The sequence below is a fragment of the Cydia pomonella genome, chromosome 5, assembly GCF_033807575.1.
Source record: "Cydia pomonella isolate Wapato2018A chromosome 5, ilCydPomo1, whole genome shotgun sequence".
Classification (NCBI taxonomy): Eukaryota; Metazoa; Arthropoda; class Insecta; order Lepidoptera; family Tortricidae; genus Cydia; species Cydia pomonella.
The window spans coordinates 8,307,730-8,329,364 of NC_084707.1; the positions used below are offsets into that span (position 1 = coordinate 8,307,730).

Below are 21,635 nucleotides of genomic sequence, written 5' to 3' on the forward strand. Positions count from 1 at the left end.
TTGTAAAAATCAAACACTAATAGACACACGGCTTGCTGTATCCGGCGGGGTTGAAAAAAAGACAAGTGACTGCAGTGTGTATTTGCACGAACCCTTTCAACTTCTATTTTATCCCCTACCTATAAACCCTATAGTTATATAGTTTTTACCCTACCTATGAAGCCGATGGCTCGGGTTCAAATCCTGGTAAGGGCATTTATTTGTGTGATGATCATGAATATTTGTTCCTGAGTCATGGGCGTTTTCTTTGTATTTAAGTATTTATATATTATATATATCGTTGTCTACGTATCTACAACACAAGCCTTATTAAGCTTACTGTGGAACTTAGTCAATTTGTGTAAATACCTATGTCCTATAATATTTATTACTTTTTTTGTTTTATTTATTTATTTTCCAATCCCATAACCTCTTTTGTTTCCCTAGTAATGTTAAGTTAAGAAGAAGAAAAAACATTGTCAAAAATGCTACCTTAATGCATTAATAATAAATCTTTTCGGTTTTTAATGAATAGAACAGATGAATGGTAAAGATGCAACACGCATCACACATGACTCCATAAGTGGCAAAATCGGTATCGCACTTATAATCTTATTAAAATAGTTATTTGTACAACAAGAGAGCAAAGTTTGATATTTCTTCGAGTGCTTGTTTTGAGTCCCGTGCAAGCGAAAGATTCTATAATAATCTAATTGAGAATCTTGAGCGTAGTAAGGGACTCGAAAGCGCACGAGATGTAAATAACTTTGATCTCGTGTAGTACACAAAATTTTTCACGTCAGTCAGCCATCAAAAAATACAACCTGAAAAAATGTAATCCAGACGGACGGATCACTATTTCACTCATGTTTTCTGAAGGTATTCTAACAATTAACTTTAATTACCGCAATAAAACAAAACGAAAGAAATTTCAATAAAATAATACGAAAATAATGAATTAACGTACATCATCATCATCAATTGACAACTTCTTTTTGTAAAAAAAAAACTTTGTATGATCCGGTCCGAATTGCGGATACTACTATTTGTCAACTATAGTAGAGATCGTTAAAAGTAGTTAAGTAGAATTATTTACTGCGTAACAATTGCGTAAATTTGTATAAGTTCATTGTTTTGATTGTATAATAAAATACGTAAAATATGGTGTATTTATTAAATTTGAATGTTATTTTGTCTCACTCGGTGAGCAAAATGCGATTTTGCTCACTGTTTTTAAGCAGCAAATTACCCTTGTTCGAGCTGCTGACGTGAAAAGAGGTTTTCTCTGAACTTTCTTTTGTCAAATTAAGACGTATATACCTAATGGTACTTAATGAGTTTGTTGAATTTGTTTAATATGCAGATGGCGGTTAAGTTGGTATTTTTAGAATTGCTTATTATTATTGCTTATTTCACTAGTTTGTGTTTCATTGTTCGTGTTGCTAAATAGGTAAAGGCAAAAAGATACAGCTCACATCTTTTAATTTGTCGAGGTCATTTAAGTATTTACCTACCCAAAAAACTGAATTATCTCTAATTTCAGAATCTGCTGCCACAGCTGCAGTAGGTACCTACTATTAATTAAACTATGCATATCAAACCATAAATCGCCAATACCTGGAAAATATCCTTTAAACACACCACAGATCAGATAATTCAAACAGAACGACACTACAGAATTGTAATGAACTTGCGTAATTGATTGACACTTGTAAACAATCCAGAGGCAAGCGGGGCCCGCGGTGGCTAGACACAAACTGGGATACGAAGTCTATTTCGCATGTAAACACCAGACTTTCGGTTCACAGCTCGATGCGCACCAAGAAACTTATCTTTCACCATTGTGGCGCGTGCCGTACCGACGTAACGTGCGAGTTTGGGATACAGATGGATAGTTAGGTAGAAATGTTATGAGTGACACTGGCACTGAGTTTTGAAATCTTTAGTATTTAGGAACAGTCAAGTTCGTAGTTGAATGTTGAAGCAGTTGGCAGATATGCCACACCATAATCATCACCAATTTAACCTTTCATATATCTCCAGAAAAAATCGTTCACGAAAGAAATATAAAAACATGACTCAAAATTAAGTCAGGATCAGGATCCTAATCAAACACAAACAATAGGTTAAAGTTCACTGGATTGACTTTCTGGAAAATTATACCTACTTAAGCCTCTTGCATTTTACTCCATGGAAGACGACAATTACCACATTTATCGGTTTTGAAATTGAATAATTACCATTTGGTCTCATTAATCGACCGCATATAAATACTGCATTTCCGTATCAGCACAAGAGAATTTGAGTGCATCTTCTAAACACACTCATAGGGATATAAGTGACACCTATGACTTATGAGTGTGATTCGTAGCAGGACACAAAGTACCTAACAAAGGTGGATGTGTCGCATCTGGTTTATCTACAATCTTTGTCTATTAAATTGCAAAATAAGGAATCTTTTGGTATTATCTCCATGAAATCTTACTATGTAGTAATAAGGAAGGAGTTTGGCGCGTGGACAATACAATTGACATGTCGCTTAATTGTGCAAACTGCCATGTAATTTGAAACACATGCAATAAATGATGGAGTGTTTAGAGCGGTCGCACACGAAGACACAAACCCACCCTGGAATACTTATCAAAATAGTGATATATTCAAATATATCTCTACAGTTCACGTTGAAAAGTATGTACCAGATTCCAATTGTATTACATAAAATTTACTTACTTTTGACGCATAGTCGGATACGCTTACTTTTGATGCTGAAGAACGTAAAAGAACCATTAACCTTTTAACCATCACAGTCGGCTGTGGCCGTCATCGGAAAGTCTTACCAAGTTATACGCCATCAACGACAGCTACAGCCGACAGCTTCGCCAATGCAATAGGAACGTACGCGGGACTCCGTAAAGTTCAATTCCGCTTAAATAATCGCATATTCCTTCGTCGTCTAGCGTTCAAAAGGTTAACATACAGCCATTGATTATGCATAACACTTATTTTTCGGCTTGATATATGGCTGACAATACGTATGCGTTGTCGCTCCGTTTGGTATAAGCTAACTTTCTCAACTTCAAGTCAAGTGAAGTTAAGCTAATGATATCTGCTTACTGGAATGGAATGCTCCGAGCATCCAAAGGCGAGTTTACCGCCTCGTTCAAGTTGACATTTGACGTGACGAAGCCATTTTCTTTTCAATGGCTGTGAAAGCCATCTCACGCCACGTGAACACGCCAAACAGGGCAAAGTGGAAGGAGAAGTCAAGGAAGGCATACCCCACCATCAATTGGGTTGGGAATTCGGAATAATAATTGCGAAGGAGAGTGGGGTAGGGAAGAGGTTTTCTCGAGGGAATAGAGTATGGGGATTCTTCAAAAAAGGACTGTACAGGTTGTAAAGGGTGGGCATCGGCAACGCGCATGAAGTTGAAAGTGTTGAAACTGAATTTAATTTGCAAGCGTCCATAGGCTACGGTGACCGATTACCAACAGACGGGCCGTATGCTTGTTTGCCAAGTGGTATAAAAAAAGTGACGAGGGTAAAGGGGGAAGGATATTTAGTTGAAAAGAGTTGTGTTGCTGCAGAACGTCTCCGTGTGCGAAAGTCCTAAGATTTAGATATACATTTTTATCGCTTTTTAATCATTTAACTTTGTGCATATTCAACAGTTTGAGGAATGTCTTCGAATTATGGAATCTTTTTCCTTGTTTTTCAATAACCTGACACGGCAGACCGCCTAGTCTAGTAATGGCATCAGCGCACGAATCGCATGATCGTTGTGGAGCTTTGTTCGAAGGCGGTTATCACACTTCGCACGTAGGTCCGATGTTTGAGTAAGACAACCCTATGCGCATATTATAGCGACATCTTGCTCGCACATCGGACCGACGTCCGAATCGCATCCAGTGTGATAACCGCCGAAGGTGGAAGTCTTTCAGCTAATATAGTAATGATATAATCAAGCTATTCCATCTTTACCTTACTTAGGCCACTCAGCAAGCTTCGTGGCCTGAACACAGTATTACTCGACAAAAAGCTCTCTACTCGTATCATATCACGATTGTATAAAATACTGTTGCTTAAAAATATAACGTCATCTTTTGTATTAATTTATGGCCCCTGGCGCCAATGACCCTTCGATCTGAATCCCTTACATTTTTCTTATGTTTTTTGTATCCCCATATGTGACCGCGGCTGGCAAATCGTCCCACTTTGTTGCTAGCCAAAAGGACGAGATTTGCTTGTATCTTTATACATACGAATATTCTGTCAAGGCGTCCTTATGGCTTATGGCAAGTGGTTTCAACGTCCGCGGTCACATATTTGCTTCAAAGTTCATTGTCTTCGAGATATTTGGCATCAAAGTTGAACAATTTTAGGTGAAAAACTGGTTTTCTTACCATAATTTTTGTGTTAATTAAAGTGTTTTTTTAGACAATGTTTAAAAAATCATAAAAAATAAGTATTCATTTCTTTCAGAAACCGGCTGACCAGAATGGAAATAAAAGATTGAGGAACCGATAGCCGTTTGTCTTATAATATATATCTGTAGTGGAAATGTAGGAATATCGACTCAAAATTTTTCCAAAGTAAAGTCAAAAGTCATTATAGTAGTTATAGTTATTAGGTTAACTGGAAGAGATCCCTCAAAGGGACAAGTTCGCCTTTATACTTCTTACCAATTGTATGTTACTTTTAATAAGTATTTTTTTATAGGAGGGCATGGCATTTTTATCATTAATATTATACTCTTCGACGGTGTAATACGAGATATAGTATTTTTTAAGTCCAGGAAATAGTAAATCCAATACTTCCCTTGGTAACTTATTGAAGAACTGAAGGTATACACTGTCCTAGAAAAAAAATTGATGAAAACCGCGGGGAGCCCCTTATTACCCACCGAAAGAAATTAAACATTATGCGTCGCCCATATATCCGCGAACCGCGAAACCGCGACGGGCAAAAAACCAGCTCTCCTTGAGGCTTGTTTGGCAAAACATTAGGCCGGCGAGAATAGCACGTCGATTCACGAAACGCGTGTAATGGATAATGACTATGTGCCCATCTTTAGTAGAGTCCGTCTAAGTTAACTTAGAACCGACTTAACAGTAAAAAGGGAAGGAATGTCATTATAAACGTTATACTTTCATTAATAACAATCCTTCTTTTCTCTAATAACAATTCTTAGTCTTTAAGAGGTACTACTGTATAATAATTTTTTCAATAAATTATTTGTATAGAAATTAGTCATAAATTATGACTTTGTTGCAAATGCCATGCAGAGTTAGCTTGGTCCGACTCTAAGTATAACTAAGAGACGCATCTTTATACCTAGGTTACTAAATTGTGTTACTGCAATAATCTTTATCTACATAAAATATACGAACGAAAGTTGAATAAACTATATATTAAAATGAAATACACAAAATCAGGAATTACATATGACAATATCATTCAAAATGGCCTCCTCTGGCCTTGAAACAGGCCCTCAAACGACGAGGCCAGTCATCAATATCGGCACGCACGATTGTCATGTCTAATTCCGTCACTGTCTTAACTATGGCCTGCTTGAGGGAGTCAACATTTGTGTGGGGTTTAGCACAGGCTTTCTCCTCAATAACCTGCCATATGGCATAATCCAGGGGGTTAAGGTCTGGGCTGGAGGACGGCCAGTCTTCGTGGGCAATAAAGTCAATTTTGTTCCTTCGAAACCAGGCTTGAGTTGTTTTTGCCTTATGTGCAGGAGCTGAGTCCTGTTGAAAGACCCATGGCTGGTTTTGAAATAGGGTGTGGCTTAAGAGCTTCACTTTTGGTTCGAGAACGGTTTCCTGATAAATTTTGGCCCCAGTTTTCACACTTTTTTCAAAGAAATGAACCTGTGTTAGCCCTGAGTATGACACACCCAGCCAAATCATCACATAAGAGGGATGATGGCCTCGTTGCACTCTCGGAACAGCCGCAATCGCCTCTTGACTGTTTTTTGCATACACTCTGTCATTCTGGCGGTTACAACATTCTTCATTTTTCGGTGGCCATTTTGTGCGTACCGCTTCAATAGCACGCGACTTCTCTCTAGCCTCATAGTCTTTAATCGTCCATTAAGCAAATGACCTTTATGTCTGCGGTAAGCGTGTAGTCCAAGGTATTGATAACTTTTTTTAGGGAGCTTCTCTTCACAGACATCTGTATTGCCAACATCTTTTGCTTCCGGACGGGGTTTCTTGCAATTCTCGCCTTCACTGCCTTTATTAGAGCTAGAGCTGGGGTCCGAACGGCGCGTGGTCTTCCAGACCTCTTGCGGTCATCAAAGCTCTGAGTACTATTGTATCTATTAATTGTGCGATAAACAAATTGTTTGTTGATTTTTAGGTTTTCAAGCAACTTCAAAATCATGTGTGGCGGGTGCCCACATTTGTGCAACGCAATTACTGCGATATAATTCTCTTTTAGGCCCCAATTCATTATAGATACGACGAGATAAACGTTATGTGTGGTATATAATTATAGCTCACAAATCTACCACATTATGTCATTTTTAATTTTTTCGGTAGCATTTGTTTTAAAGGAAATAAAGAGGTTGCAAATCGATTAACAGAACTTAGTAACCAACTAGGTAGGTACGAGTACATACGTATGTGTTGTCAAGTATGGGTCAGAAATATATTGGTTCACTCTAGACTGCGAGATTAGTTCTGAATAACGGCTATAATTATGTAGAGCTTGGAAATGATATTTTTTTTATTTGTCTATGATGTTAAATAGATAATGTTTTTACTATGTACTAATAATACCAAGATTAGCAGAACTCTATTAAGGGTCAATTTCCAATACGTCCGTATAAAAATAGTCCGGAATTACATTTCACACGTTTAAACGTATTTGTGAAATATATTTTGTTTATTATAATTATAAATAAATATATAAAAAACGGTTAAATTAAATGGATTTTTTTATCTCTATTTCTGTACCCCTAGTGTACATTTATTCGATATCGTGACGTGACGTACGTTTGTATAGGATTTTGAGTTTCCAAAAAGCCCCGCTTGGCGCGGTGTTTCTAAATCCCATACAAAATGAGTCATAACGTAAACGCGTACGTCACGTCACGCTATCGAATACATTTACACTAGGGGTTCTGGGGGCCTACCGCGAAAACCGAAATTCGCAATTTGCGGGGATCTTTCTCTTTTACTCTCACTAACACGTAATTAGAGTGACAGAGAAAAATGCCCGCAATTGACGAATTTCGATTTTCCCGTTAGCCGCCCTGATGTGCATACGCCCTGATGGGCGTAAGCATGAGCGTGTTAGATGTGCGTGCTCGGGACCGCGGATATCAGAAGGCCTACCGCGAACCACGTTCGACGTGTTGCTTCTCTGTCGCACTTGTAAATTCGTACATAAGTGTGAAGTGTGTGACCGGGAGGCAACACGTCGACCGTGGTTCGCGGTAGGCCGTCAGTTTTTGAACAAGAAATATAACAAATTAAAATTCAAAAACTGACGGCCTACCGCGAACCACGTTCGACGTTCGCAAACAACAAACAAATATAACAAATTAAAATTCAAAAACTGACGGCCTACCGCGAACCACGTTCGATGTGTTGCCTCCCTGTCATACTTACGTACGAATTTACAAGTGCGATAGAGAGGCAACACGTTGAACGTGGTTCGCGGTAGGCCCTCTGTATACCACGTATGGGATCGTAATTTTTGCTTAGGCTGGCATTTAACTGAAAATATTGCTTCTACGATTTCATTAAGCAATAATACTAAAGTAAGTAAATAAGTACAATAAGATAAGTAATACTTTAGGCATTATAATAGACGCAGGTACAAATGACCCTAAATAAAAATAACGTTTTTGGCGTTTTACATGCTATGTTAGAGGGAGAATTCCTGGTAACGCTATGACACTTGGAAAATATGTAAGTAAGTAAAGTTAGCCACCTTCCTATAACTCGGACATCATCATTTCATCATAGGTAATTATGCAAATATTTTACTTACATAACAATGCACGAATAGCAAAAATTTAAGGTCGCATGAAACAAAAAAACATCATCGTGATCGCGACACACCTCTACTCCATTCACGATCCAATTTTCGCCAGTCAAAGCTATAACTTGATGATTTACGACTCATTTTCCTTTAACTGACCTCCGCTTGCAGTAGTGTTTGCGTAGAGGCTCGACCGGCAACCAGTTTTTCCATTCCTTAGCACGATCTGACCCAATATTGTCTGAAGCCAGTTACCGTCCATCTTACTAAGTGTTTCGTCGTGTTTTGTATTGTGGCATGATGTTGCTGAGGAAAATGTGCCGGACTTCTCACGCGATTAATATTTATAGGACGTATAGTGTAAACGGCGGCAAGCAGGCTCCACCAAAAATTTTAATTACCGGTAAGTTGGAGTATGTACTTACGAGTACGTATACTTAAGTAGGAACTACTTATGTATTTTTAATTCGTAACGAATGATGAGACCTCCCGAAATTTGTGGCATGAGACCGAGCTATTTAAATAAATTAGGATAGGCTCTCGTTTCGTTATTTCACTTTTCGATACAAAAATTCACTGAGTTGGATCAGGGACTGAAAAACCGCAAAAGACCGGTAACCTAAAATAAAGGTATCAATTGAATAGGTATCCAAAGCTAAGGGTACCCGAATAAAATTGCAAAAGACCGATACCTAAGATAAGGGTATCAATTGAAAAGGTATCCAAAGCTAACGGTACCCGAATAAAATCGCACAAGACCGATACCTAAACTAAGGGTATCAATTGAAAAGCTATACAACTGTAACGGTACCCGAATAAAATCGCAAACGACCGATACCTACACAAAGGGTATCAATTGAATAGGTATCCAAAGCTAACGGTACCCGAATAAAATCGCACAAGACCGATACCTAAACTAAGGGTATCAATTGAAAAGCTATACAACTGTAACGGTACCCGAATAAATAAAATGTAATAGGTACATTTTTCAAACGGTACCGCTACAGTTGAAAGGGTACCGTAAGGTACCGTTTCAAGTAGACTTCTACTTTGGAATCCAAGATGGCGGCTGTGCACTCGTCATAAAAGTCGTCATGGATATCGTTTTGTAAGTTTTAGGGAGTGCAGATTTCGAAAATGATGACCATTTTGGAATCCAAGATGGCGGCCGTGCACTCTGTCATAAAAGTCGTCATGGATATCGTTTTATAGGTTTTAGGGAGTGCAGATTTCGAAAATGGTGACCATTTTGGAATCAAACATGGCGGCGGTGCACTATGTCATTAAAGTCGTCATGGATATCGTTTTATAGGTTTTAGGGAGTGCAGATTTCGAAAATGATGACCATTTTGGAATCCAAGATGGCGGCCGTGCATTCTGTTATAAAAGTCGTCATGGATATCGTTTTATAGGTTTTCGAGGGTGCAGATTTCGAAAATGATGACCATTTTGGAATCCAAGATGGCGGCCGTGCATTCTGTCATAAAAGTCGTCATGGATATCGTTTTATAGGTTTTAGGGGGTGCAGATTTCGAAAATTATGACCATTTTGGAATCCAAGATGGCGGCCGTGCACTCTGTCATAAAAGTCGTCATGGATATCGTTTTATAGGTTTTCGAGGGTGCAGATTTCGAAAATGATGACCATTTTGGAATCCAAGATGGCGGCCGTGCATTCTGTCATAAAAGTCGTCATGGATATCGTTTTATAGGTTTTAGGGGGTGCAGATTTCGAAAATGATGACCATTTTGGAATCCAAGATGGCGGCCGTGCACTCTGTCATAAAAGTCGTCATGGATATCGTTTTATAGGTTTTCGAGGGTGCAGATTTCGAAAATGATGACCATTTTGGAATCCAAGATGGCGGCCGTGCATTCTGTCATAAAAGTCGTCATGAATATCGTTTTATAGGTTTTAGGGGGTGCAGATTTCGAAAATGATGACCATTTTGGAATCCAAGATGGCGGCCGTGCACTGTCATAAAAGTCGTCATGGATATCGTTTTATAGGTTTTCGAGGGTGCAGATTTCGAAAATGATGACCATTTTGGAATCCAAGATGGCGGCCGTGCATTCTGTCATAAAAGTCGTCATGAATATCGTTTTATAGGTTTTAGGGGGTGCAGATTTCGAAAATGATGACCATTTTGGAATCCAAGATGGCGGCCGTGCACTGTCATAAAAGTCGTCATGGATATCGTTTTATAGGTTTTAGGGAGTACAGATTTCGAAAATGGTGACCATTTTGGAATCAAACATGGCGGCGGTGCACTATGTTATTAAAGTCGTCATGGATATCGTTTTATAGGTTTTAGGGGGTGCAGATTTCGAAAATGATGACCATTTTGGAATCCAAGATGGCGGCCGTGCACTCTGTCATAAAAGTCGTCATGGATATCGTTTTATAGGTTTTAGGGGGTGCAGATTTCGAAAATGATGACCATTTTGGAATCCAAGATGGCGGCCGTGCATTCTGTCATAAAAGTCGTCATGGATATCGTTTTATAGGTTTTAGGGGGTGCAGATTTCGAAAATTATGACCATTTTGGAATCCAAGATGGCGGCCGTGCACTCTGTCATAAAAGTCGTCATGGATATCGTTTTATAGGTTTTCGAGGGTGCAGATTTCGAAAATGATGACCATTTTGGAATCCAAGATGGCGGCCGTGCATTCTGTCATAAAAGTCGTCATGGATATCGTTTTATAGGTTTTAGGGGGTGCAGATTTCGAAAATGATGACCATTTTGGAATCCAAGATGGCGGCCGTGCACTCTGTCATAAAAGTCGTCATGGATATCGTTTTATAGGTTTTCGAGGGTGCAGATTTCGAAAATGATGACCATTTTGGAATCCAAGATGGCGGCCGTGCATTCTGTCATAAAAGTCGTCATGAATATCGTTTTATAGGTTTTAGGGGGTGCAGATTTCGAAAATGATGACCATTTTGGAATCCAAGATGGCGGCCGTGCACTGTCATAAAAGTCGTCATGGATATCGTTTTATAGGTTTTAGGGAGTACAGATTTCGAAAATGGTGACCATTTTGGAATCAAACATGGCGGCGGTGCACTATGTTATTAAAGTCGTCATGGATATCGTTTTATAGGTTTTAGGGAGTGCAGATTTCGAAAATGATGAGCATTTTGGAATCCAAGATGGCGGCCGTGCATTCTGTCATAAAAGTCGTCATGGATGTCGTTTTATAGGTTTTCGTGGGTGCAGATTTCGAAAATGATGACCATTTTGGAATCCAAGATGGCGGCCGTGCATTCTGTCATAAAAGTCGTCATGGATATCGTTTTATAGGTTTTAGGGGGTGCAGATTTCGAAAATGATGACCATTTTGGAATCCAAGATGGCGGCCGTGCACTCTGTCATAAAAGTCGTCATGGATATCGTTTTATAGGTTTTAGGGAGTGCAGATTACGAAAATGATGACCATTTTGGAATCCAAGATGGCGGCCGTGCACTCTGTCATAAAAGTCGTCATGGATATCGTTTTATAGGTTTTAGGGAGTGCAGATTTCGAAAATGATGACCATTTTGGAATCCAAGATGGCGGCCGTGCACTCTGTCATAAAAGTCGTCATGGATATCGTTTTATAGGTTTTAGGGGGTGCAGATTTCGAAAATGATGACCATTTTGGAATCCAAGATGGCGGCCGTGCACTCTGTCATAAAAGTCGTCATGGATATCGTTTTATAGGTTTTCGAGGGTGCAGATTTCGAAAATGATGACCATTTTGGAATCCAAGATGGCGGCCGTGCATTCTGTCATAAAAGTCGTCATGAATATCGTTTTATAGGTTTTAGGGGGTGCAGATTTCGAAAATGATGACCATTTTGGAATCCAAGATGGCGGCCGTGCACTGTCATAAAAGTCGTCATGGATATCGTTTTATAGGTTTTAGGGAGTACAGATTTCGAAAATGGTGACCATTTTGGAATCAAACATGGCGGCGGTGCACTATGTTATTAAAGTCGTCATGGATATCGTTTTATAGGTTTTAGGGGGTGCAGATTTCGAAAATGATGACCATTTTGGAATCCAAGATGGCGGCCGTGCACTCTGTCATAAAAGTCGTCATGGATATCGTTTTATAGGTTTTAGGGGGTGCAGATTTCGAAAATGATGACCATTTTGGAATCCAAGATGGCGGCCGTGCATTCTGTCATAAAAGTCGTCATGGATATCGTTTTATAGGTTTTAGGGGGTGCAGATTTCGAAAATGATGACCATTTTGGAATCCAAGATGGCGGCCGTGCACTCTGTCATAAAAGTCGTCATGGATATCGTTTTATAGGTTTTAGGGAGTGCAGATTTCGAAAATGATGACCATTTTGGAATCCAAGATGGCGGCCGTGCACTCTGTCATAAAAGTCGTCATGGATATCGTTTTATAGGTTTTAGGGAGTGCAGATTTCGAAAATGATGACCATTTTGGAATCCAAGATGGCGGCCGTGCACTCTGTCATAAAAGTCGTCATGGATATCGTTTTAAAGGTTTTAGGGGGTGCAGATTTCGAAAATGATGACCATTTTGGAATCCAAGATGGCGGCCGTGCACTCTGTCATAAAAGTCGTCATGGATATCGTTTTATAGGTTTTAGGGAGTGCAGATTTTGAAAATGATGACCATTTTGGAATCCAAGATGGCGGCCGTGCACTCTGTCATAAAAGTCGTCATGGATATCGTTTTATAGGTTTTCGAGGGTGCAGATTTCGAAAATGATGACCATTTTGGAATCCAAGATGGCGGCCGTGCATTCTGTCATAAAAGTCGTCATGGATATCGTTTTATAGGTTTTAGGGAGTGCAGATTTCGAAAATGATGACCATTTTGGAATCCAAGATGGCGGCCGCACGGTGGGCTGAAAATCGGCCTTCATAGAAATAGAAACCGAAGTATTAATTTTGAACTTTTTTTATTGGAATAGCTTTTGTTGGGTTTTATTGTGTCCAAAAATTAATCTTAGCTAATTTGGTTGGAAAAATAATTAATTATATTTTTTTTTCAAAATCTTTGTATGGCGCGTATCAGAAAAATCGAGTTTTCTCCGAAAAATTGCACCCCGTAGGAAAAGTCTTAGTATATTAAAAATCAAGAATAATTGGTTTTAAAATCATCTGTCAGAATTATTGAAACAAATATTCCTCTAGAACTATTTATTGAAGTCTGTCAAATATACATTTGAAAATACAGCAGTTATATATAAAAAGTATGTACCTGATGGCCAGTTTCAACACTCCCCCTACATCAGGGCAGGCTTACTTATCATGCCCAACAAGGTGCGTGCTCTGAGGAAGCTTTCCTTGGGCAAAGCTTTTGTCAACGTATCCGCTACTTGCTCCTTGGATGGCACGTAGAGGACATCTACCATCTTTTCGTGGTGCAGTTCTTGCACGAACTTATACCGTGTATCTATATGCTTAGTCTTGAAATGGAACACAGGGTTTTTGACTAGCTTGATTGCACTTTGGTTGTCCACAAACAATGTAGGTATAACGTCGAATCCTCGCACTTCTTTATAGAGACGATTGAGCCAAATTACCGTCTGGGCTGCTAGGCTGGCTGCAACAAATTCTGCCTCGGTCGTTGAAAGGCTCACACATCTTTGCGTTTTTGAAGACCACGACACTGCTCCCCCTGCGGCCAGACATACATAGCCAGAAGTCGACCTTCTCGTAGCCTTGTCTCCGGCGTAGTCCGCATCGCTATACGCTACGAAAGAATTTCCTTCCGCTGACGAATACTTGTACAATATACCAAGGCATTGGGTTCCCTTCAAGTATCTCAAGACTCGTTTAGCGATCGCATAGTGGCACGTATCGGGTTTTTCAACATGTTTCGATAATACATTTACAGCAAAGGAAATATCCGGTCTACTCACAACCGATAAATATAATAATTTTCCAACCAATTCTCTGTAATGAAAATTTTTGACATTCGTGTCACTGTCGAGTTTGAAATTTTCTGTCATCTGACTTTTGTCTATCGGAATAACAACAGAGTTTGCAGCACACATGTCATAATGTTTTAAAATAGTTTTTATGTAGGCTTCCTGGTTGATAAATATTGAGCCGTCATTTAGGCGATTTATTTCTAGCCCAAGATAGCAGCCAACTTCAGAAGTTCGAACTTGAAATTCTGCCGTCAGGGCACTCAGGAACTCTTCCATACATGTTTTGTTTGGGGATAGGACTAATCCATCATCCACGTAGATCATGACGATGAGTTGCCGATCTTGGCTTATAAACAAGCACGGATCAGAGTCACTTTGCTGAAGCTTATATTTAAACAGGAACGAACAAAACTTCTTGTTCCAGCACCGTGGTGCTTGTTTCAAGCCGTATAGGCTTTTGAGAAGCTTGCAGACGCGGCCTGATCCGTCGTCAAATCCCACAGGTTGCTCCATATATATAACCTCGTCGATGTCGCCGTACAGAAAGGCAGTCTTGACATCGAATTGGGTAATGTGCATTTTTCTAAGAACTGCTTCGCTAAGCATAGTCCGAATCGTATCCCAGCGAACAACAGGGCTAAAAGTTTCGTGATAATCGATCCCGTGCTCTTGGCTGAATCCTCTGATGACTAGTCGAGCTTTAAAACGTTCAATAGAACCATCAACATTCTTTTTGATTTTGTAGACCCATTTGTTGCTGAGGGCCTCTCTATTTTGAGGTAAATCAACAAGAGTCCACGTATTGTTTTGTTTAAGAGAATTCATTTCCTCTTCCATGGCATTACGCCATTCTTTATGGTTCTTTGAATCCATTGCTTGCTTGTAAGTCTGAGGTTCATCTTCTGAAAGACATATACAGCAATTAGATCGGGAACTTTGAAGTAATCGTCTATCTCTTAGATTGTAGCGATTTACTGGATCTTCATTAGAGTTAGGAGGAGTTTCAACTTCGCTAGTTTCGGGTATATCGGGTAGTACAGCCTCATCCGGAATAGCCTCATTACGAGAGTCGTTTTCTGTTTCAAAAATCTCAGCTGTTTCTGGATCTTCATGCTCGCCTATAACACATGGAAGCTTGCAAAAGTCGGAAGAAACTGTTTCTGATCTAAACAGTACATCTCTTGAGATGATAACGTCGTTCTTTTCAGGTATCCAGATACGATAGCCGTCTTTGTCTCCGCAATATCCCACCAAATATCCTTTTATAGCCTTCTTATCGAGCTTCTTACGTTTCTGCTTAGGGATATGTACAAAACATTCTGTGCCGAAAATACGTAGATGGTCAATACAAGGTGTCTTGTTATACCAGAGCTCATAAGGTGTCTTCCCTTTAATCTGTGTTGGTCCAGTCCTGTTAATTACGTAACTCGCAGTATTAATGGCTTCAGCCCACAATTTTTTCGGAAGTTCTTTATTGTATAGCATGCTTCTTGCTGCCTCAACAAGAATCCTATTTTCTCTCTCTGCACCGCCATTTTGTTCTGCTGTGTAAGGCATACTCATGCGGTGATGTAGGCCAATTGCTTCGGTGATACGGTGTACTTCGACATTGTTGAATTCTTTTCCACCATCTGTGAGTAATTCTTTAACAACATGACCGGCCGTTTTAATTTCAGCAATAAATTTGGGTAGTACGCTGGCTACTTCGGATTTTTGTTTTAGGAAGTATACTCTTCTAAATTTTGTGAAATCATCTTTAAATACAACGAAGTATCTTTTTCCACCAAGTGATAATTCTGACATAGGTCCACAAACGTCAGCGTTAATTTGATCGCCTGGTTTATTGCCACGATGTTGTCTTGTACCGAATGACAATCTAGTCATTTTTCCGTATACACAGCCATCACAGTCATCTTTCTCTGGTGAAAATTTTATACCGTTGCGTGTAAGGACTTCCTTTACATGTCTTTTATTTTGATGACAAAATCTTTCGTGCCAAATTTGTAAGTTAGTCCCTTCTTTGACCACACATGCATTTGCAGTTCTTACTCTCATTAGAAGTTTATACAGATTACCATCTCTGATGCTGACAGCTTTAACTTTGCCGCTCTTGTCTTTAAAGATGCGCTTGTCCTTGTCGGCTACCTCAATGTAACCGTGGTCTAAGGCTGAACCAGCTGAGAAAAGGTTTTGACCTGCTTGCGGTACATACCACACGTTAGTAAGGTGAGCACGATTCCATTTGCCATGTACAGACATTTCTACGTCAACAATTCCTTGGCCATAAGCATACATAGCCCGATCATCTCCAAGGCGCAGGGCTTTTGGGTTATCGAAAGGTGTATAGCTTCTGAACCAATTTGCGCTAGACGTGACATGATGAGACGCACCAGAGTCAACGATCCAGTTTGAATTGGGATCGCTAAGACGAGACAGAAACGCATCTCCATCAGCCTGAGTGGACTCGTTACTCGCAGGTTTCTTTGTGTTGTTTCGCTTCTTAGATTTCTTGAGCAAGAAACACGCCGATCGCTTATGTCCGATTTTGTTGCAGTGTGTGCATTTAACGTTAGGTTTACTTGATATGAGAGCTTCGTCAGACATAGAAGTAGAAGAATTAGTACCGAGATCTCCAAGGCGTTGCTCGTGAAGGCGCAGACGTTCCATAAGAGTAGAGATATTTCTATTCTCTTTAGGCACTGACTCCCAGGCATTTTTGAACTCGAGGTATGTTGAAGGTAAGGTATTCAATATCCTGTTCATAAGTAATGATTGAGGGAGTGCTCCTTCTTCCTTTAATTCGTCGTTGAGTTGTTGCCATAATGTATGTAGCTTAGAGACGTGCATAGCAATATCATCAGCTTCATCTTTAGTATAGGTAAACAACTGGCAGTACAACAAATCGAGTCTTCTCTCATTCTTCTGCTCGTAGACCGAGTGAAGTTTATCCCACATTTCCTTACCAGATTTGGCAGTGAGAATATGCCGTTTCGGTTCGGCGGACACGCTACATCCTATGATGCATTGCAATAGTGAATCACGTTCTTCATATTTGATAAGCTTCTTTTGATAACTTTCGGTTTCGTCAGCCGGCGCATCACTACTTGGCGGAACAGGAACAGACTCGACGCCTTTTACTATACCTTGCAGTTTGTGCATAGATAGTTGCAGGTTTATGTCGAACTTCCATTCTAACCAGTTGTCTTGACCGCGTAGCTTTTCAATATTAAAGCGATCTAGTTTTTGACCACTCATATTTTATACGGAACACAAAATCTCAAAAGATAAAACTCATCCGAAAAATAGAAGAAAAAGCTCACTATAAAAGGTATATTTGTAAATATTTAACCATAACCTATTGAAACAAATATTCCTCTAGAACTATTTATTGAAGTCTGTCAAATATACATTTGAAAATACAGCAGTTATATATAAAAAGTATGTACCTGATGGCCAGTTTCAACAAGAATATTACCGTTAAATTTAATTTTCGGAGAAAACTCGATTTTTCTGATACGCGCCATACAAAGATTTTGAAAAAAAAAATATAACTAATTATTATTCCAACAAAATTAGCTAAGATTTGAGCTATATGTTTGAGCTTTTTGGGGTGGAAACCCTTGGGCCGTGGGGACCTGGCGCTCACAACATTTTTAAAAAGCTTTCGAAGCGCCTCGTGTAGGCAACGGGTGACAAGAGGGCTGGCTCTTACCTCGCACAACGCATTGGCATTGCTGTCCAGCGCGGCAATGCCGCCAGCCTTCTAGGCACCTTGCCACGAGGCACCGAGCTGGAGCCATTTTTTTTTAATTTTTTTCCTTTTTAGCTTTATGTAGTTTTGTTTAGGATATATTTTAATGTAGTTTTTATTTTTTATTTTTCAATAGTATATTCTTAGACGCTACTTACGATAGATTAATTTTGGGACATAATAAAACCCAACAAAAGCTATTCCAATAAAAAAAAATTCAAATTTAAGACTTCGGTTTCTATTTCTATGAAGGCCGATTTTCAGCCCACCGTGCGCCGTTTTGTCACCTAACTAGTGACGGACGGACGGTCATTTTTTGGTAGGTACATGGAGATTGTATTCCTTACGTCCGACTTCCATATTTAAATTGTATCAATTTTATAGTGACATCTGGTGGCGTAGTTTGCATAATCGGAAGTCGACTTTAAGCAAAAGTTAGAGATGTCTCGATTCAATTAATATAAATCGCCTCCATCTTAACTAATGTTAACTACATTTCTAAGTGTCGCCCCATAAGTAAGACTGACACCGACAAGGCCAGAGTCGAAACGCGAGTGCAAGACATTCACCATGAAATTCGAAGATTCAGATAAAGTGAAAAGTAAAAGTAAGTTATGTTATATTTATAAAATAGGTCCTCTGGGATCCTCAGATATCGATTTTCATCTCAATCTGAGCTTAAATGCTGAAATCATAAAATGGCGTGTGTTTTCTAAAAATTTGACCTCGGAATCATAATAAAGGTCCTCTGGGATACTCAGATATCGATTTTCATCTCAATCTGAGCTTAAATGCTGAAATCAAAAATGGCGTGCGTTTTCAAAAAATTTGACCTCAGAATCATAATAAAGGTCCTCTGGGATCCTCAGATATCGATTTTCATCTCAATCTGAGCTTAAATGCCGAAATCAAAAATGGCGTGCGTTTTCTACAAATTTGACCTCAGAATCATAATAAAGGTCCTCTGGGATCCTCAGATATCGATTTGCATCTGAATCTGAGCTTAAATGCCAGAATCAAAAATGGCGTGCGTTTTCTACAAATTTGACCTCTGAATCATAATAAAGGTCCTCTGGAATCCTCAGATATCGATTTTCATCTCAATCTGAGCTTAAACGCCGAAATCAAAAATGGCGTGCGTTTTCTACAAATTTGACCTCAGAATCATAATAAAGGTCCTCTGGGATCCTCAGATATCGATTTTCATCTCAATCTGAGCTTAAATGCTGAAATCATAAAATGGCGTGTGTTTTCTAAAAATTTGACCTCGGAATCATAATAAAGGTCCTCTGGGATCCTCAGATATCGATTTTCATCTCAATCTGAGCTTAAATGCTGAAATCATAAAATGGCGTGTGTTTTCTAAAAATTAGACCTCGGAATCATAATAAAGGTCCTCTGGGATCCTCAGATATCGATTTTCATCTCAATCTGAGCTTAAATGCCAAAATTTAAAATGGCGTGTGTTTTCTAAAAATTTGACCTCGGAATCATAATAAAGGTCCTCTGGGATCCTCAGATATCGATTTTCATCTCAATCTGAGCTTAAATGCCAGAATCAAAAATGGCGTGCGTTTTCTAAAAATTTGACCTCAGAATCATAATAAAGGTCCTCTGGGATCCTCAGATATCGATTTTCATCTCAATCTGAGCTTAAATGCTAAAATTTAAAATGGCGTGCGTTTTCTAAAAAATTGACCTCGGAATCATAATAAAGGTCCTCTGGGATACTCAGATATCGATTTTCATCTGAATCTGAGCTTAAATGCCGAAATCAAAAATGGCGTGCGTTTTCTAAAAAATTGACCTCGGAATCATAATAAAGGTCCTCTGGGATCCTCAGATATCGATTTTCATCTCAATCTGAGCTTAAATGCCGAAATCAAAAATGGCGTGCGTTTTCTAAAAAATTGACCTCGGAATCATAATAAAGGTCCTCTGGGATACTCAGATATCGATTTTCATCTCAATCTGAGCTTAAATGCCGAAATCAAAAATGGCGTGCGTTTTCTAAAAAATTGACCTCGGAATCATAATAAAGGTCCTCTGGGATCCTCAGATATCGATTTTCATCTGAATCTGAGCTTAAATGCCGAAATCAAAAATGGCGTGCGTTTTCTAAAAAATTGACCTCGGAATCATAATAAAGGTCCTCTGGGATCCTCAGATATCGATTTGCATCTGAATCTGAGCTTAAATGCCAGAATCAAGAATGGCGTGCGTTTTCTACAAATTTGACCTCAGAATCATAATAAAGGTCCTCTGGGATCCTCAGATATCGATTTTCATCTCAATCTGAGCTTAAATGCTGAAATTTAAAATGGCGTGCGTTTTCTACAACTTTGACCTCGGAATCATAATAAAGGTCCTCTGGGATCCTCAGATATCGATTTTCATGTCAATCTGAGCTTAAATGCCGAAATCAAAAATGGCGTGCGTTTTCTAAAAATTTTACCTCAGAATCATAATAAAGGTCCTCTGGGATCCTCAGATATCGATTTTCATCTCAATCTGAGCTTAAATGCCGATATCAAAAATGGCGTGCGTTTTCTAAAAATTTGACCTCAGAATCATAATAAAGGTCCTCTGGGATCCTCAGATATCGATTTTCATCTCAATCTGAGCTTAAATGCTGAAATCATAAAATGGCGTGTGTTTTCTAAAAATTTGACCTCGGAATCATAATAAAGGTCCTCTGGGATCCTCAGATATCGATTTTCATCTCAATCTGAGCTTAAATGCCGAAATCAAAAATGGCGTGCGTTTTCTAAAAAATTGACCTCGGAATCATAATAAAGGTCCTCTGGGATACTCAGATATCGATTTTCATCTGAATCTGAGCTTAAATGCCGAAATCAAAAATGGCGTGCGTTTTCTAAAAAATTGACCTCGGAATCATAATAAAGGTCCTCTGGGATCCTCAGATATCGATTTTCATCTCAATCTGAGCTTAAATGCCGAAATCAAAAATGGCGTGCGTTTTCTAAAAAATTGACCTCGGAATCATAATAAAGGTCCTCTGGGATACTCAGATATCGATTTTCATCTCAATCTGAGCTTAAATGCTGAAATCAAAAATGGCGTGCGTTTTCTAAAAAATTGACCTCAGAATCATAATAAAGGTCCTCTGGGATCCTCAGATATCGATTTGCATCTGAATCTGAGCTTAAATGCCAGAATCAAGAATGGCGTGCGTTTTCTACAAATTTGACCTCAGAATCATAATAAAGGTCCTCTGGGATCCTCAGATATCGATTTTCATCTCAATCTGAGCTTAAATGCTGAAATTTAAAATGGCGTGCGTTTTCTACAACTTTGACCTCGGAATCATAATAAAGGTCCTCTGGGATCCTCAGACATCGATTTTCATGTCAATCTGAGCTTAAATGCCGAAATCAAAAATGGCGTGCGTTTTCTAAAAATTTTACCTCAGAATCATAATAAAGGTCCTCTGGGATCCTCAGATATCGATTTTCATCTCAATCTGAGCTTAAATGCCGATATCAAAAATGGCGTGCGTTTTCTAAAAATTTGACCTCAGAATCATAATAAAGGTCCTCTGGGATCCTCAGATATCGATTTTCATCTCAATCTGAGCTTAAATGCTGAAATCATAAAATGGCGTGTGTTTTCTAAAAATTTGACCTCGGAATCATAATAAAGGTCCTCTGGGATCCTCAGATATCGATTTTCATCTCAATCTGAGCTTAAATGCCGAAATCAAAAATGGCGTGCGTTTTCTAAAAAATTGACCTCGGAATCATAATAAAGGTCCACTGGGATCCTCAGATATCGATTTTCATCTCAATCTGAGCATAAATGCCGAAATCAATAATGGCGTGCGTTTTCTACAAACTTGACCTCAGAATCATAATAAAGGTCCTCTGGGATCCTCAGATATCGATTTTCATCTTAATCTGAGCTTAAATGCCCAAATCCAAGATGGCGGGCGATCATTCAAATTGAGTGACCGGTTTGTATTGGGGTATCCGATCGC

General features: G+C 39.1%; 1 protein-coding gene across 2 annotated transcripts in view; it reads left to right on the forward strand.

The window, feature by feature from the left end:
• Nucleotides 1–21,635, forward strand: part of LOC133517635 (L-threonine 3-dehydrogenase, mitochondrial) — a 32,505-nt gene that overhangs the window by 3,951 nt on the left and 6,919 nt on the right. Inside the window, exon 1 of one of the 2 annotated variants that reach the window (XM_061850985.1) lies at nucleotides 7,942–8,386. The exons of the other annotated variant lie outside the window; for it this stretch is intronic. Coding sequence (XP_061706969.1) covers nucleotides 8,281–8,386 — 106 coding nt within the window. The 5' untranslated portion in view covers nucleotides 7,942–8,280. Of the gene's footprint in view, nucleotides 1–7,941; nucleotides 8,387–21,635 lie in introns of those variants that run through there. 2 annotated transcript variants of the gene reach the window in all.